General features: G+C 45.4%; 2 protein-coding genes across 3 annotated transcripts in view; both read right to left on the reverse strand.

Annotated features, from left to right (window-relative positions):
- Positions 1-4,721: 4,721 nt before the first annotated feature.
- LOC105380386 (ester hydrolase C11orf54 homolog) lies at positions 4,722-8,534 on the reverse strand. Of its 2 annotated transcripts, none has more exons than XM_038118030.2 (8): positions 8,379-8,534; positions 7,816-7,895; positions 7,530-7,628; positions 6,597-6,772; positions 6,138-6,317; positions 5,777-5,873; positions 5,330-5,496; positions 4,722-4,968 (listed from the first exon to the last, which is right to left on the reverse strand). In XM_038118030.2, the coding sequence occupies exons 2-8, from the start codon at positions 7,892-7,894 to the stop codon at positions 4,798-4,800; spliced, it is 969 nt and encodes a 322-aa protein (XP_037973958.2). In that variant the 5' UTR covers position 7,895; positions 8,379-8,534; the 3' UTR covers positions 4,722-4,797. The 2 variants fall into 2 exon arrangements, with proteins under 2 accessions (XP_037973958.2, XP_037973957.2); XM_038118029.2 differs by lacking the exon at positions 8,379-8,534 and adding an exon at positions 8,181-8,354.
- A 212-nt stretch (positions 8,535-8,746) lies between these two features.
- Positions 8,747-16,681, reverse strand: part of LOC105386957 (intermembrane lipid transfer protein Vps13D) — a 45,917-nt gene continuing 37,982 nt past the window's right edge. The window contains 11 exon segments of the mRNA XM_048623732.1: positions 8,747-10,479; positions 11,035-11,222; positions 11,652-11,786; positions 12,147-12,322; positions 12,659-12,790; positions 13,081-13,255; positions 13,732-13,914; positions 14,554-15,112; positions 15,371-15,567; positions 15,818-16,036; positions 16,379-16,545. Of these exon segments, the coding sequence (XP_048479689.1) occupies positions 10,260-10,479; positions 11,035-11,222; positions 11,652-11,786; positions 12,147-12,322; positions 12,659-12,790; positions 13,081-13,255; positions 13,732-13,914; positions 14,554-15,112; positions 15,371-15,567; positions 15,818-16,036; positions 16,379-16,545 (2,351 nt within the window). The 3' untranslated portion in view covers positions 8,747-10,259.

The raw sequence follows: 16,681 nt of genomic DNA on the forward strand, positions 1-16,681 counted from the left end.
CTATATAAATAGAGTGAGTCGCCCGCGCGCCTCAGTTGTAATATCACCATGCAGAAATGACTAGGTTTCAGATAGGCTAGATACATAATATGTCATTTTTATTTCAGGAAAAATGCGTCTATTATGTAGTCTGAGCCTATCTGAAACCTAGTTAAACATTGTGAGATGTGTTTATTATCGCATGGTGGAGAGAAAACCAACTGTGACCCATAAGCTACTGATGAGTACATCAGTAGATAAATATTTGAATCTATAAATTTATAATGCATAGATTTCTAGGTAATAGATAAACTAAAAAGAAAGGTATAAGTATACATAAGACTTAAGTACTTCCTTATTATTCCTGACTTGTCAGAAAGTTATGGAAGGTATGTACCTATACATATAGGTAGGTATTTATACATATGGATACACACAGTGCCTCTTCGAAAGCAATACTTATAAGTAATTATTGATCAAAATCTTGTTATTGTCAAGGCAATATTTTTAAACATACACTAGCCGAATGGATGGAACCAGTGAAATACTTTGCAACAATATTTAAAAGCTGTAAAGTGTAGAATATCGATCCAGGCCGCTGGGGCTCAGGTCAGCACATGCTGACTAGGGTATGTAATTCTGGACTGACCTCAGAAATGCAGCAGCCGACCCTGGAGCCTCGAGGACCTGCTCAGTCCGCCCCGTACGACGACACGGCCTGCAACACCTGGCGCGGCATCTAGTCCTTGGAACGAGGAGTGGTGCTTGAAGGGAAGATAATTTTACTAAATATCTCAGCCTCATCAGCTACTGGAAAAGATTAGATGAAGGCTGTGACACTGGCGGATAACTAAGTAAACAGTTTTTCAAAACATGATGCAGGTCACTATATTCATATTCTAGATTGACAAGTAACACACAGTCTAATTTTGTATTCTAACTAACTCGGCGGTTAACGAGTACCTGTGCAGTCCTACTAGGAAGGAAAGTTATTTTATAAGCCTTTGCACCGATTTTGTGGGCTACTATCATTCTGTATCATCATGTGTGAATATTATGAGCTCTGGCAGCATTCCTTGGTAGATGACATCAATTATTAAAGATTGATTAACACAACAATAACAATTATAATAGTTGATAAATGAAACCCGGCTAACATGTCTTAACTGGGTAAGTAAATGATCAGTCATGCCACCAGGATAAGTAAAATGTTCAGTACTTCATATGAAAAACATTAACAAGGTCACCTTTAGGTATGTTCGTCAACACTAAGGGCAGGTCTCGGCCAAAACCTTAAGGCTTCGCCTTGTTGCAACTTCAAAGGTACGTAGGTAGGTACCTACTTACATTGTTGTAGGTTCGATTTTGAGACCATTAAGTCAACCTAGATAAAACAAAATAAAATTGCTCGATTAAATAAAGATGGTACGTAAAGATGTTAGTTGTACCTGATCAGACCTGATGCAACGACAGCCAGCATAGACTCTTGTGGAAGCAACAACCATGGTGACGGGAACATGGACAGTTGGACGAGCCACCTCGAGCCTGACTTATTAATCAGAACTGACAGTTCGCCAACAGCAGATAGCTTGCGGCTATCTATAGGTAAACTTAGGTAGCTATACCCAAGAAAAAGTACTTGGACATCGATATGACAGTGGAACGGCGAATAACTGTGACATTCTTTATAACAAAAAGGCTTGTTGTTGTTGTCCAGCTAAGGAAGGTTACCTACTTCAGCGACCTGGTATTGCATTCTGAAAGAACTGCGAAGAGTTAATATTATGACTAATAATTATTACTTATTTAGAAAGTTTTCTGCAAACTCTAATAAATCAAGCAGCTACCACGTCACCGCTGCCCGGTTATAACTCTGTACTAGCTTAGTAGATATATATACCAGTTCTAGCCTTCAGCTAGAGGCCAGAGAGCTCCTAAATGAGATGCGAGTACGAGCATGACACAAGTAATTTTTTACTTGGTAACTAGTTACGTAACTAACTGAAATATCCATAAAACAGTTGAGGATTACTCAAAATGGAATTGTGAAAACGGCACGTCTGCATCTTAACCAGTCAGTCTAAGTAGTTTCAGCAGATACAGTGTTGAAAAATAGTTATGAAACGTTTGCGCCAGAATCGAATTAAAAATACATTTTCATTAGAGAAGCCGTTTAGGCATGAATAGGTACTTATGATGACCTTCGAAATTCATAGAAATTTAATGACGACTGCCATTGTTTATTATCTAGCCCCGTACATTGAGTAGGGCCGCGGCTACACGTGATGTGATACACAGTACACAGTAGGTATATGCATGTTCCCAGAATAGTGGAAGTTATAATTTTACCAAAAGGTAGTCGTCTCGTGCAAGAGCACCGTTACTCGATTTATTCGATACACCTAGTAGACAGCTGCTGCGTAGGAGGTTCACGCATTTTTCAACAAAGAGCTCGGATACACACTCACAATCCACTGGGACATAAGGAAGACAGCTAATATGGTGCCACTCAGAAACCGCGATGACACTCCGATCATGATCACCCGACAGTAGGATCATAATAAATTCGGTAACTTGTGAAGCGGTATGGTATAGCAACAGCGACTTTCACGAAATCAGGAATTAGCTCAGTGCTTTTAGGTTGAACACTCGCCGGTGGGATTCACTTTGCTCACAGCCGAGAAAAGAAAAGACTCAAAGCTGGAATCTGCCGATGTGTCATGACACTTAAGATAGTGTCTGGGGGGTCACTTTATATGACGAAAAACGAACTTTCAGTGCACTGCGGCGCGAGCCGCTCTATCTGTATGTATTAAACGTGCCGATTGCACGACAGCTCTCGTTCGTTCGTTTCTCATCAGTATAGAGTAACGCTCCTTTACTTACCGTGCGTCACCATTCCCATGAGCAGTCCAATGATCTTTAGGCAGTTTAGAACAAAAGCTGCATTAGACAGTTTCTTCAGCAGAGACATCGAAATAAAAAATTGATTGCACAACTATCCCCAGGAGCAGTCTACAGGTCACTTTGGGCAGTTCAGAAGAAAGCTGCTTTAATAGAATACCCTACCTCAGCGGAGGCATCAAATTGAAGTGCTATAACACTTTTAGAAGCGGTGCACGTTACCCGATTTGTCGTCATCCATGCCGATGCGGCTACGGCGACTGCTGGTGGTTACTCAGGCTTCGTTGGTGTGCCCTTGTATGGCTAACATGACCAACCTTGGCAGTAAACGTTCGTCTGCATATGCCAAAATCACTGATGAATAGCGCACGTTACTCGATACCTTCTAAATAAGTCACTCATAATGATGGCTGATGATGATGATGACCGTGCTAGCAATAGTGCAGGCGGTTCCGCTGAGCATAAAATCTCTTCCCAGACAGGGGGCGTTTGGATCTGGCAACCAGAACAGGAGTGCCAGGTGTGCGCAGCGGTGCAGGTGGGACAACACAGCCGCCAGGGCAGGAGTACATGGCTGGGTCTATGCAGCGATGCAGGTAGCACAAACCGGTGGCCAGGGCCAGGACCGGGTGTACGCTGCGACGCAGGTGGTACGAGACGGCGGCCAGCGCAGGAGCACAGGGCCGGGTGTATGCTGCGATGCAGGTGGCACGAACTTGTGGCCAGGGCAGGAGCGCAGGGCCGGGAGTACGCTGCGATGCAGGTGGCACGAGACGGCGGCCAGCGCGGGAGCACAGGGCCGGGTGCAGGTTACACGAAACTTCAATTTCACCGAATCGGCCTGCCTACCCTCAGCGGGTAGGTACCGGCGGATCACATTACTCGCCGCACATGCCACAATGTCCCAACATACTGAAACTCGGAGCCACGTGCTTCCTGTAAAAAATCCTATGACGGTCCTGGAAAGCTCCTGTTTGTAAAGCCTTACATCCTATAATCAAGTGCATTATTGTAATAGCAAAGTTTTTATCAACTGTTTTCTAAAAATATTAGAAATTGAGGGTAGAAAAATATATTTTTATTATTTTTTCCTGTATAAAATTAACATATGCTTTACTTAAAGCGGTCATTAATGTAAGTATCTAGCTCAAGCGCCACTAGTAGGACCGGAATATGTGATCAATCATCACCACGACAATTGAATCGGACCCTACTGCGTGGGATAAAAACCCCAAGCGCCGGAGCATTATGACCAGTGGCTGAGCTTTTAAAAGCAGTAAATAATATCATTTTACTCACGGCTTATCAACTCAAACCTTCGTTGCGAAATCCTCAGCAATGGCTGCGTGCGCAGCAGCCGGCAGGCCCCGCGCCGCCTGGTCCGCATCACGCTACAGCTCCCGGCAGCGAGGACTCCGCAAATTCAATATTATATTTTTCCCCGTCGGAGCGAAGCCGACGAGAACCGTGGCTACATTGAGCCATTTTGCCGAAGTGTTCACTTCAAAAATCAAAAACCAACTGAGGCGCGCGGGCGACTCACTCTATTTATATAGGCACCCGCACCTTGCAAATTAAAGGTGGAGAGAAAAATGGACTTTATTTAACTGTCACTGTGACCCTTATGATGCCGAACACGGAGAAAGTCGAAACGCCATATCTCGCAATGTTTAACTAGGTTTCAGATAGGCTCAGACTACATAATAATGTCTTTTTTATTATTTTACTTTGCTACACTAATCTATCTATCTTAAAATGACATCCAAAAAGGTTTGACACGCACTAATCACACTAACTTAAACAACATCTTAACGACATATAAATAAAAAAAAACAAAATAAACAACAACAAACTTTACTCAACAACCAATAAATTACACTAGCACTCGTCAAATCCAGTCCGTCACACAGCGCACTAGTCCCGCCCCAGCCCGTGCGTGACGGGCGGGCGGTCCACTCGCAGCACGGACTCGGCCAGTGTGAAGTAGCCCTCGTAGCGAGCCGCCCCCGGCGTCGTGTCGTAGTGGTAGTGCCCGCCCACGCCCGCGCCGTAGCCGTGGAAGTGCTGCAGGCGCAGGTCCAGGCCCTGGGGAGAAAAGTTTTAGAGAACAAGGAGAATATTGGATGAGAGTATCGTATACTCATTGAACATCGCCACAATCAACGCCATCTATCGGTGAACATCGTGAGGAAACCTGCAAATATAGATTCTAGATTTGTACCATACCTGCATTGTACTTATTCAAAAACGGCGATACGGCTCGCGGCCTATCGCGTGTGTGCAAATGTACAGCGAAGAGCTGGTGGCTTGCTAGCGAGTCATCTCTGACTATCCCTTCGTCCGGGATTACAGTCGTGAGCATAATGTAAGTATGTAATGTATGCCATATATCTAATTTTGAAGTGTAACTGCTGCTTAAATACTTTTTGAGCCGCACTGCACTCACCATATCGCCAGTAACCATGGTGCCGACATAGAAGATGGGCGCGGGCATGTCGTAGTAGTGCAGCCAGCGGTCCACGCCGGCCTCCGTGTGGATGGGCTCGGCGGGGAAGTCCGGCATCACGTGGTGCTTGGCGCGCCCCGACAGCAGCAGGAACGTGCCCGCTAGACCTGCGGGGGGTGGGGATATGGGGTGTGAGCAGTGGGCCTAGCGGAATAACTACTACGGATGTTAGATTTATGGTGGATGAGTTACGATTACAACAGTCATAAATGTGCTATGGCCTTGGAATCAAACACAGTTGCGCAGATATTGCAGATGTGATTGCGGGCCGAATGTAAGTTCGTATATTTTTTAATAGAGTCACTTCACATTTGTGACCATTGGTACTACATTAGGTATGCGCTAAAGCAACTTTGAGGAGTAGCACTGTCCTAATTAGTTTCTTACCGACAACTTTGTCTCCGTAGTGCTTCAGCAGCGTCTCCCTGATGGCAGAGATGAAGTTGGATTCACCGATGCGCTTCTCCGCCACCACTTTGATCACCTGGAAATTTTAAGACAATAGGTATGAAAAGTTTATTGTTGATTTGGACCGGCAGTCTCATCGGATATTAAAGTTTATCTTCGAATAGGTACCATGGTTAACGCCATGATATAGAAAGAGCAAAAGGGTTAGGTATCTATCAGTGTTTATTTGTTAGAAATATGAGCGCCTAAAGCGTGCGCCTCTAGAGCGTATGGCGCAAATAATTGTTATTTGACCTAACGCTCCTAAGGCCACGGCAAGGCTATTTAATCAACCACCCACCTTCCCGGGCAGTCCATCGCTGATGAGGAAGTTCCCGAGCAGCGCCGTCCTGGTCTCGTTCTGCGGTAGGCGCTGCAGCTTGTACCCGCTGGAGCCCTTGGGCGCGCCGGGCGGGTCCACCGTCACCACGCGCGTGCCCTGGTTGACTTTACCGTCGCGGATCGACAGGTTGATGATGCCCTGGGGAATAGAGAGTATAGGTTGTAAGAGGGAAGGATAGCTAGGTAGATTTAATTGAGCATGACATGAAACTATAACAACAACACGAACTTGAGTGCATTTTCCTCCCTGAAAACCCCTTAAATATCAAAGGCATATAAGGAAGAAGCAGGAGTGTGATTGTCACTGTTTTGCCGGCTACGTTTAATAGATTTGAAAGTTAGGCAAGCCCAGCAAGGTCTACCAATCCTTCACACTTCACACTGTCTACATAGCCCTAACATCGCACCCTGCACCCACCTCACAGTTGACCCCCGCCCAGGGCCAGGGCCCGGCTCCCGCGCCCGCCACCAGCGCGCGCTCCCGCCCCAGCGCTCGCGCCAGCCCCGCCAGTTCGTACACCTTGTCGCGCTGCACCGTGGGCAGCATGAAGGGCGGCCCGCCCAGCTCGATCAGCTTTACGTTGCCAGATATACCTGCGGGTGGTGGGGAGGGTTAGATACGTAGGTCAGACTATACCTTGTTTCACGGGGAGTCCAATCTGACAGGACCCTTATTACATCCGAATAAGGGTAGTTTTTGTTTGTATCAGATGTCTTTCCTCGTGAAACAAGGTATAGACTAATTATTCTGGCTTTGTGTACGTACACAAAAACTATCTTTATTTCTAAAATCCGGAAGTAACTACTACCTTACTAACTCTAACTTGATGTCCTAAACACTGTGGAACAGACAGGCTAAAATGCTTTGCCAATAGTAACTAAATGCATTCTCATAGTTATAAAACTGTCGTTGGAAATGTGCATTTTTTTCAAAAAACAGTAAAGATAGCTATTATAATTGAGAAGCTATAAGATACTCATGTATTTTTCTCAGCACATATAAATATACCTATGTACGCACCTACTACAAATCAAATACTGTAGGTACATGACATGATACAATGTTATCGCTTCTATTTACAAGAGCCAGAGCGACTGTGTATTAATTTCAAGAGTAGTTCATTGCGTGATAAAGATTTATAAACTACTATTTTATCATTCCCTCAAGTACCTACCTACCGATGATTCAGATAACTTTCACGAACACAGAAAGATATCAAGCAGTTGCACTTTTCAGGTCGATATGTAATCTGATCGATATCGAGAAGGAGATATCTAATGTAAAATTAGATTTTAGTAGTTATGTTATCTATGAACGTGATTTCTAGGAGGGTATGCGGCGGGTACGTACCGGGCGAGGTGAGATCGAAGGGAGCCTTCGTGAAGTCAGGCGAGTCCACCACCTCCACCTTCACCGACTCGAAGTTGGACGGCAGCCCCGCCGACAACACTGGAACGATACAAAAACAACAATAAATATCTATCTAGGTACATACGGTACCTACATAGGCAAGTCTTTAAAAGCCTTAATATAAGTTTTGGTATTTAACTTTCAGAACTTTGAGTTCTGGACAAACCCAATACATTAAAAATATTTATGGTAGATATTTCAGAAATGAGTGCTAATTGTAGTTTACCATCGACGACCTCCTGTAGCGGCGGCTGGTAGAAGGGCTTCTCCTCGACGGGCAGCTTGCTGGAGTCCAGGCTCGCCATGCTGCAACACCACCGCACATTACATACAGATTCCTACACATTATCACAATATATATGTAAAGGCATGGGTACCTAGATTACCATTTAAATAAATATAAAACTTAGCATCGTTAATGCTCGATAACATTCAATGCATGCAACTTTGAAATGAAAACAGAGACAGTTACCTATTAGATTCAGTGAGACAACAAATAAATATAACCATTTGACTCTTACCAAGCTAGTACAAATTTTACATGAAACGAGACCGTAGAAAGTAATAATAATTCTCTCGGTAGGTACTTACACATGCTCGGTGATATTGACCGGCAAGGCCGACACTTGCGACAGACAATACGACACACACACACAAACCCAGACCCGATTTACTGAAGCCATTGACATTACCAGTTGTGCCAGCACCATTCAAGTGATAAAAATATTGGACTGGATTAACAGGTTATGTCAGTGACCTCATAAATAAATAATTGCTGCAAATACGTACTTTAGGTTGCTCAGTTAACCGTCGACTAGTTAAAGTGTTGAATCAAAAGTGTATTGAAAGATAATGTTTATTTTTCTGCCGGCTCTCGCGGGCGCCCGGTGACCTTCCCGCAGTGATTGTGGCTCGTCACTACATGGCTTTTATCTCGCCTCTGTGTTACGCGGTTATCGCTGACATAACAGCTTTGTTTGTGATTTATTATTATTGTTTTTATTATTTGTAAGTAGATTTGAAGGCTTATTGGATACACCGGGAGATATTCCAATTCCGGCTTAAATTTAAATATACTTATCTAATATTAGTAAAATTGGTTGTATAAATTGTTTGTATGCATAGCTTAGTTACCTACTAGAATAAAACAGTGAAGGTATATTAAAAAAATACTTTATTGCTCAATTCAACAAATACCTAGTAACAACCATTTCAAATAAATTAGTAAATCAGCGTTTCGATTAATAGTAAAATAAATAAACTTAATTGTAACAAAATATTACTACCGCTTAAAATAAATTGTTTAAAACATACTTTGGTCGTTACATCAAGCTGGTTAAATATTTTAGGTACCTACTATCCCACAAACCTTAGTGAAAAAAACCTACCCATTACGTATTAATTACATCAGCAAAATTTTGAAATAAGTCAAAACTTAATTAAAACATGTCTCATCCGTAGCAAATCATCAACAATACAACATCAACTTCATCTGATCACAGCCTCACTTCATGGTCAACGTCCACATACCTCACACTAATCTTTCGTACACAAAATATAATATAATAGTATGATCACATTGATCACTTCGGTAATTAAATCAATACAATATCATGTTGGTTCACTGGTAACTGCTGACCGTCTATATTTCGTTATCTTTAGGGAGCCAGATGGGAGGCCTAATGGTCAATTACGCAATTAGATAGTACTTGTCACTCTATCACATTCAAGTCACACTTTCTTTATCAGTTAAACATAGAAAGAACTATCTTTAACATAATTATTATGCATTACCATCATGACTTTAAAAGTAGAATTTGTTCTGCTCTGAAAATATAATACCTACATAAATATCTATATGTACAAAACACTCAGCTATGTTACACAAAGAGCGAAATTTACAAAACATCTCATATAACTAACTAACTATTTACACAGAACTGTTTACCAAAGTATTCGTAATTATCTTGTGATGTTATCAATCAGTTTCTTGGTTATTTGTAATTGTGAATATAAAATATGGGGTCATATTAAGGTTTACGTTCTTGATACAAGTAGATATAGTGTGACTTGACAGTATTTAGAAAATGTCACTAAAGATTTTCCAAAATTGTACAATAATATCTAATGACTACTGATAATTATACTGTTAAGAAGAGGTAATAGGTTTAGTCACAGTACATAATTTTAACTACAGTAACTTACAGTAGAGTAAGTAGAGGCCATGTAACGTTTTAACAGTACAAAGATTTTCATAAAATTCAGTCGTATCAGGAGTCTATTAGTAACATATTAGCAGTCATTTCTGTGTTATGCTGCTTTTACCTCTATAGGACAACTTTATTTGCCACACGATTGAGTATTCTGCTGCTGGAGAAAGTCACAGGTTGTCTTTTAATTGTATCGTATACGTTTCATTTACACGGAATGAATTTGTTCCTCAATTTCACGCTATGAGTCTCGTGACAGTTATAATTATGTAATACTATTATTTCAGTCGTTAAAAGATTACACAAGGTTTACATTACCATTTAAAGTCCCATTTTAATTCCCGGAATATTTGGGCTCTATACAGCCGCCGCCAGCGGCTACATTCCCTTTTCTCCACCTACTTCACTCCTCAATTCCAACCTTACCACTTCCTGGTCCTACATCCTCGTGACTGTGGTCCTACACATCAGTGTGTGGGTGCAGCGTATGCACAGTCTCGTGGTAGAGCTGCCTCGCGTAGGCGGCGTGTCTTGCGACCCAGGCCGCCAGCTCGGCGCTGTCGCACTGCACGCGCGGGCGGCGCAGCGCCTCGCCCCCGCCCCCCGCGCCGCCCCCGCGCACGCCCAGCTCCACGAAGTGCGCGCCCTCCGAGGTGACTGCCGCGCAGGACACCAGGTTGCTGGAGGGTGGAGAGGGTGTTAATAATGGGGCTGGTTTTAAAGCAGCGTAGGAAAATTTCGAAGTACCTATTCAGAAGCTCTACATAATGGGGAGAAAAACTAAAAGCTTATTATAGATAGCGCCTTAGGCGACTGTGCCTGTAATTCCCCAGTTTTAATTGGTTGGTTCAGTCGCCATTTTTCTCCCCTACAATTTAATTGATCAGAACCAGAAAGGCACACACGCTGGTGCTGCCAAAGTTTCACTTGGTTTTCTTCCCCATTAAGTATATTAGATTGCTTGTCCGCTAAGTAAGATCTTACAATACAAATAATCTTTATTTGCACTCCATAAAAATAACTTAAATAACAGAGATGCACAAATGGCGGAGAAGCGGCAAATATCTTTTCCTTTCATAAATACCTATGTCAATTTATGTAGCCTCGATGCACTATGATTAGAACTAGATGGAGTGTCTCCATTGTTCAGCCCAGCAGCAGGTATACCTGATGTGCACTATATTCCTTGGAGTTTCCCTACATTGTTAAGACCAGCAGCCTAGTCTAGGGCATACCTGAGGTGCGTCTCCATGACGAGGTGCGGCTGGCGCTGCTTGCAGGTGAAGATGCGCAGGAACAGCGTGGACAGCAGCGCGCGGATGTCGTGCGGCGTCGCGCGCACCAGCCGGTACGCCAGGAACACCTGCCGGGGGAGGGTATATAGTAAGCAATTGTAGAAATACCTAACCCCAAATTCATAGAGCTTTTTGACACTTTACAATAGGCTTAAAATTGACGTTGTTATATACCAATTTCAACTTTTTGACTGACGTAAAGAGTCAAAACTCGTGTTTTTCGTAGACAATTTTAACCTTGTTGTAAATTTACAATACGTTCTATGAATTTGGGGGATAGTGTTTTTGTCTTTCACCGACTCGGTAAGAAAAATAACTATTAGAATCTCTATACTAAGAGAAGGGTCTGCAAAGAACCTTTTAAAGTATTGGTGTAGACAAGTCCCAGCAAGCGTAGTGACGTGCTGATGCCCTTGGATGAGGTCCCATCAGTGCGTCGCGTCGTCCAAAAGGAATGGAAATACTTTTTATGACGCATCAAGGCCTCACAGTTAAGACTGGCAGCCGGTAGTGGCAAAAAGACGATGCATGTATTGTGTGTGTGTGTGTCTGTGTACCTCGGCGTAGTCCCCGTTGTTCAGCTGGTACAGCAGGTGCGCGCCGGCGGCCTGCGCGGCGCAGTACCGCGGCAGCAGCCCGCCGGCGCCCGCCGCGCAGCGCGGCTCGCGGCGCCGCGCCGGCACCCACTTGTCCGATCTGGGGAGACAACATGGTCATGTTAATCCCAGATCCCAGATAGGCGGGGCCTGTAATATATGGGTCTACGACAGCTGTTATATCTACTCAGATATACACATAATTATTATACAAAATGTTGCAAAAAGGATATACTAAGCCGAAACCTACATATGCAGCATGGTATATCTATGTACGCGTAACCAACATAGTTTCTATGGAAAATTATATATTTTTTTCGTGAGTTTTGAAATTCAGATTTCATTTTCGGGCTAAGATACACCCTGCTGCACATGTAGGTTTCGGCTTAGTATACCGTGTATAAGATGATGAAATATAGGAAATAAGTAAATCTTATTTAATCATGCATGTATATCTGACCTGCGACTGGTGTCCCGCAGCGCGGAGGCGGTCTCGGCGGCGAGGTCCAGCACGCCGATGACGGGCTTGGTGACGGTGCCCACCAGCCCCTTGCCCACGCCCGCCAGGAACCCCGGCAGCCCCTCCGCCGCCGCGCCCTCGTAGCTGTGCTTCACCAGCGACGTCATGCCACCTGCCAGGGAGCGGGGATTAGAAACACAATGTTTTATGGCACTTGTACTGTATGTAACTAGCACAGTAAATGGTTAGATAATACAGAAAAGGGAATGTGATAATATATCAGGTTCGTAGGCGTTTAGGAGGGTTTTTTTTTTAAATAAATATGAATAAAAATAATAATTATCCATCTATTTTAACTTAAAATCGCTGTCCTTTATGTCTGAATAGATTGTCACCATAATCATATTTTACTTCCTCTTCCAACGCTGCACAAAAGTCTTCTTGGCCGTCCTGGAGAAAACACCTGCCTGTATACAGTGTCTCGTGCGCCTCGTCCACTATCACTCACCCAGCAAGCCGAGCCCCAGGCCGCGCAGGCCGGCGGCCAGGTGCGAGCCTGCCCCCGCGCTGCGGATGCGCCGCCGCGTCTCCTCGTGCGCCTCGTCCACTATCACGCGCTCCAGACCATCGCCCAGCGACTCTGCAATACAGAAACATACTTGTAGGCGCTGCATAGTGGAATGCGCTCCAAGTGCAAATCTTATGCGGCACATTTCACATTTTGTCCTATTTTAAAATCATGACAGTGTAAAACATGTCGCTTTAAATTTTTATTCAATATACAACTGCAAGAATAGAATCAGCGGTATAGCTTGAATAAGATACTAAAATATAACATAAGCCGTGCTTAAATTCCGCCTTATATCTATTAATCTTATATCATTTTATCTATTTTGTCGAACTTGAAAAAAAGATCCCCTCAAAACTTACCAGTAACCTTAGCAGCAGAATTAGAGATCCCATGAGTAACGTTCTTGAGCAGCGCGCCCACGCTGCCCTCGTAGATGAGCCCGGACACGCCCTCCGACACGTCCGCCACGAACCCCAGCGGGTTGCCCAGGAAGTCCACCGACCCCAGGATCTTGGCCGCTTGCCATTTTAGCTCCTGTGGTAAAATGGTTTATATTGGGTTAGTAACAATACAGAACGCAACCTGTGGGTGAATGTGGTTGTTTAAAAAACCAAACTATACTTATTCAAGGTTGGATACCGTTGAAATAATTAAATTGCGTAAGTCGTTTATAGACCTCTATTCTATTCTATTCAGAGAGGGGGGCCGTAGCTCTTTCGAGTGGAACCTTTGTACATATCCCCTTAAATTCAGCTCAGCCAGCCTAGCTCCCGAGTAAACTGGAGCAGCAAGCCTGGGTGTTGCAGTAGCTAAGGAAGGCCCTCTGTTGGTCTAAGAATAGAGAATCTTTTATCATTGTTTATAGGTCTATAAAAGAGGTCTCTTTTATCATTGAAATATCTGAATCAAATCTCTCTGAAATTTTGAAACAGTCTGAATCTGAATAAGTACGCATTTTCAAAGCAATTTAGACTCTGCAAGTAGTCTCGAGTAGTATAGAGAGTACTCACATCCTTAAAATGCTTCAATATCATATCCGCCAAGTACTGCGGCGTCTCGAAGGCGTGTCTTCGCTGGAAGGGCTCCAGCTCCACGGCGGCGTCCTCGAACTTGATGAGCGTGAGGCCGAGCCGCCGCTTCACCGCCGCCAGCTCGCCCTCCAGCTTGTTGGCCGTGCACATGGACAGCCGCACCTGCGGGGGGCGGGGCGGGGGGAGGTAGGAAAGATACTTGACTAAGAGGTTACGGCCTGTCTTGTAGAGGTGACATCTAGTTGCACGACTTTAAACCTTAGACTTTTGCGGGCTATTCCCCCAGCTTATTTGCTGTGAACATGGATAAACGAGGAGGATGAGAGGGTAGGTTAGAGGTATTGATCTGTCTTAGTAGTTAGTATATTCAACCGGGAGTGTCTTTAGCGGAGACAGTAAAAAACAAAAGAGATGCAGACATTAGGACATATTTATGTAAATGTCAATAATTAAAATACAAAAGTAGCATAGCAATTAAAAGAAAATCAAACCTTGCTCACTTTGCAGCACTGTTTGCAAAAAACAAAAAAAATATCATAAAACATAAAATAAAAACATACAAGAACTTTAAAAAAATCAAGATGAAGTTTTGGTTAAACTCGCGTTAACGAATAGAAAAATTCGAATCACCACCGCGGATCATCGGCGGCCATCTCAGTTCCGCTTATCGTCATGTCGCTCACACTGACATTTTAACAAACTTACCGTTGTCGTAGTGAGATCAGATTTGCTTCGTGCTTTTAAACGACGCGTCGCATTATTATACTCTCGTATGTTCTCAGTGTAGTAGTGAGTAGTCACCTGGCTGGGCATGAGGCGCAGCGCGGCGATGTAGCAGCGCGGCGCGTGGACGGCGCACAGCTGCTGCAGCGCGCGCTGCGTCTCGTAGTGAGTAGTCACCTGGCTGGGCATGAGGCGCAGCGCGGCGATGTAGCAGCGCGGCGCGTGGACGGCGCACAGCTGCTGCAGCGCGCGCTGCGTCTCGTAGTGAGTAGTCACCTGGCTGGGCATGAGGCGCAGCGCGGCGATGTAGCAGCGCGGCGCGTGGACGGCGCACAGCTGCTGCAGCGCGCGCTGCGTCTCGTAGTGAGTAGTCACCTGGCTGGGCATGAGGCGCAGCGCGGCGATGTAGCAGCGCGGCGCGTGGACGGCGCACAGCTGCTGCAGCGCGCGCTGCGTCTCTTAGTGAGTAGTCACCTGGCTGGGCATGAGGCGCAGCGCGGCGATGTAGCAGCGCGGCGCGTGGACGGCGCACAGCTGCTGCAGCGCGCGCTGCGTCTCGTAGTCGGTCTCGTCCACGTGCTCGGTGGCGGCCGCGTCGTCGCCCCACGCCGCCCACACGCACAGCTTCAGGATTAGTCTGAAGGGATTACCAATGGCTACATTTACTGGCAAATAATGTTACGTTGCCGGTTAGTACAACAGGCCTCACAAATCACAATGCCTGTTGGACAACACAGTCATAAAGGTGCACTTCTGACTAGAGTGCGATTCGAACGTCACGTTAAGGAGGCTTCAGAAGCCTCAGCGGTTGTTTCTCTGGGTCCGTGTTTAGAGGAGGGCCGCTAATTTGATTCTAAACAATAGACATAGAAAAGAATCATAAACTGGAACAAACCTCTCCTCCAGCCGTATAGCGATGGGTGCGAGCGAGACGACGAGATGGTCGAAGAACAGCGCGTTGTACTTGCCGGGCGGCGCCAGCGCCAGGTCCGCCGCCGCGTGCAGCGCCGCGCCCCCCGCCGCCCCCGCCGCGCCCGGAGCGGGGGGCGGGTTGAGGCAGTACAGGAGTACGGGGGAGGGCGTGCCTAGGAGCTGGGAAACACGGGATTATATCATTTCATAGGCCTATTCTTTACATAGGTATTAAAGAGCCTACCTATCTATTCGCTTACTGAGATATGAAATACATACAAAGCTTTTATGATCGACGTTTACAACCCGGTAGACTTAATTTTATGCTTATCTGAAAGGAACCACACTAGCTTGGAGCATTAGTTTGTACCCTGGTTCCTGTCAGGCAAGTACCAAGAAAACTCTCCCGAATTTACGAATAGCAACCAACCTGATTATCCAACTGCACATCTTCCACGGCTAGCGCGACCCTCACATGATCCGCCACGGCCAGGTCGACCCGGACCCCGGCCAGCTCGGCCCGCACCAGCTCGGCGGGCGGCGCGCTGGCCAGCAGCGACACCGCCACGCCCGCCAGCGACACGCGCGCGCCCCACTCGCGCCGCGCCGGCAGCGGGGGGGAGGGGGAGCCCTCGAGCCAGCCTGACTCCTGTGGGGTCAGATGGTATTTAGGTATGGTTAGCTGGAAGGAGCTGACAATTATAGCAAGCTGAAAGAGGCTGACAAATATGGCTATCTGAAAGGAGCCGGACATTATTACGTACGCTGTCAAATTGTTAAGACAGATAATACAATCGCATTATGTATTTGAGAATGAAGCCTGATCTTCGGTTTCGATGAAAGCTTTCTGCAGCAACACTGAGAAGAATTCGATTAAATCGACAGCGCTGAGCTATCCGCGTGGCCCAGAAATGATTGCAGTTACAACATACATTTTGTCCTGCGTACATCAACGATACCCTACGATCCCCAACCAACTTCCCCAACATACCGGTTCCTTAGAGTCCACAATCTTCAGCACCGTAGTCGGCCCGTCAGCATACACCCTGACGTCGAGGTGTCCGGAGCCGGGGCGCAGCGTCTGCCACTGCACGGCCTGCTCCGCCGGCGGCTGCCCCGAGCGGTCTGATGCTGCTAGGGCTAGGACTGCGCGGGCGCCTGCGGGGGAGAGTGGTTATTGAGGATAAGGTTGAAGGCAGGATGGTGTGAGACACCAACACATACAAATAAAGAAAGATTATAAAATATTACTATTCCCCAATCGCAATAATGTTTATACCTACATAATAAAAAT

This window comes from Plutella xylostella, chromosome 10, assembly GCF_932276165.1.
Source record: "Plutella xylostella chromosome 10, ilPluXylo3.1, whole genome shotgun sequence".
In the NCBI taxonomy this organism is placed as follows: Eukaryota; Metazoa; Arthropoda; class Insecta; order Lepidoptera; family Plutellidae; genus Plutella; species Plutella xylostella.

Coding starts and splice junctions, on each gene's coding strand:
- LOC105380386 (XM_038118029.2), bottom strand. CDS start 8,299: ATGGTGCTGGCACAACTGGTAATGTCAATGGCTTCAGTAAATCGGGTC. Junction 6,773..7,529: donor CTTCGATCTCACCTCGCCCG/GTACGTACCCGC, acceptor CACCACCCGCAG/GTATATCTGGCAACGTAAAG. Junction 4,969..5,329: donor CCATGGTTACTGGCGATATG/GTGAGTGCAGTG, acceptor TTTTCTCCCCAG/GGCCTGGACCTGCGCCTGCA.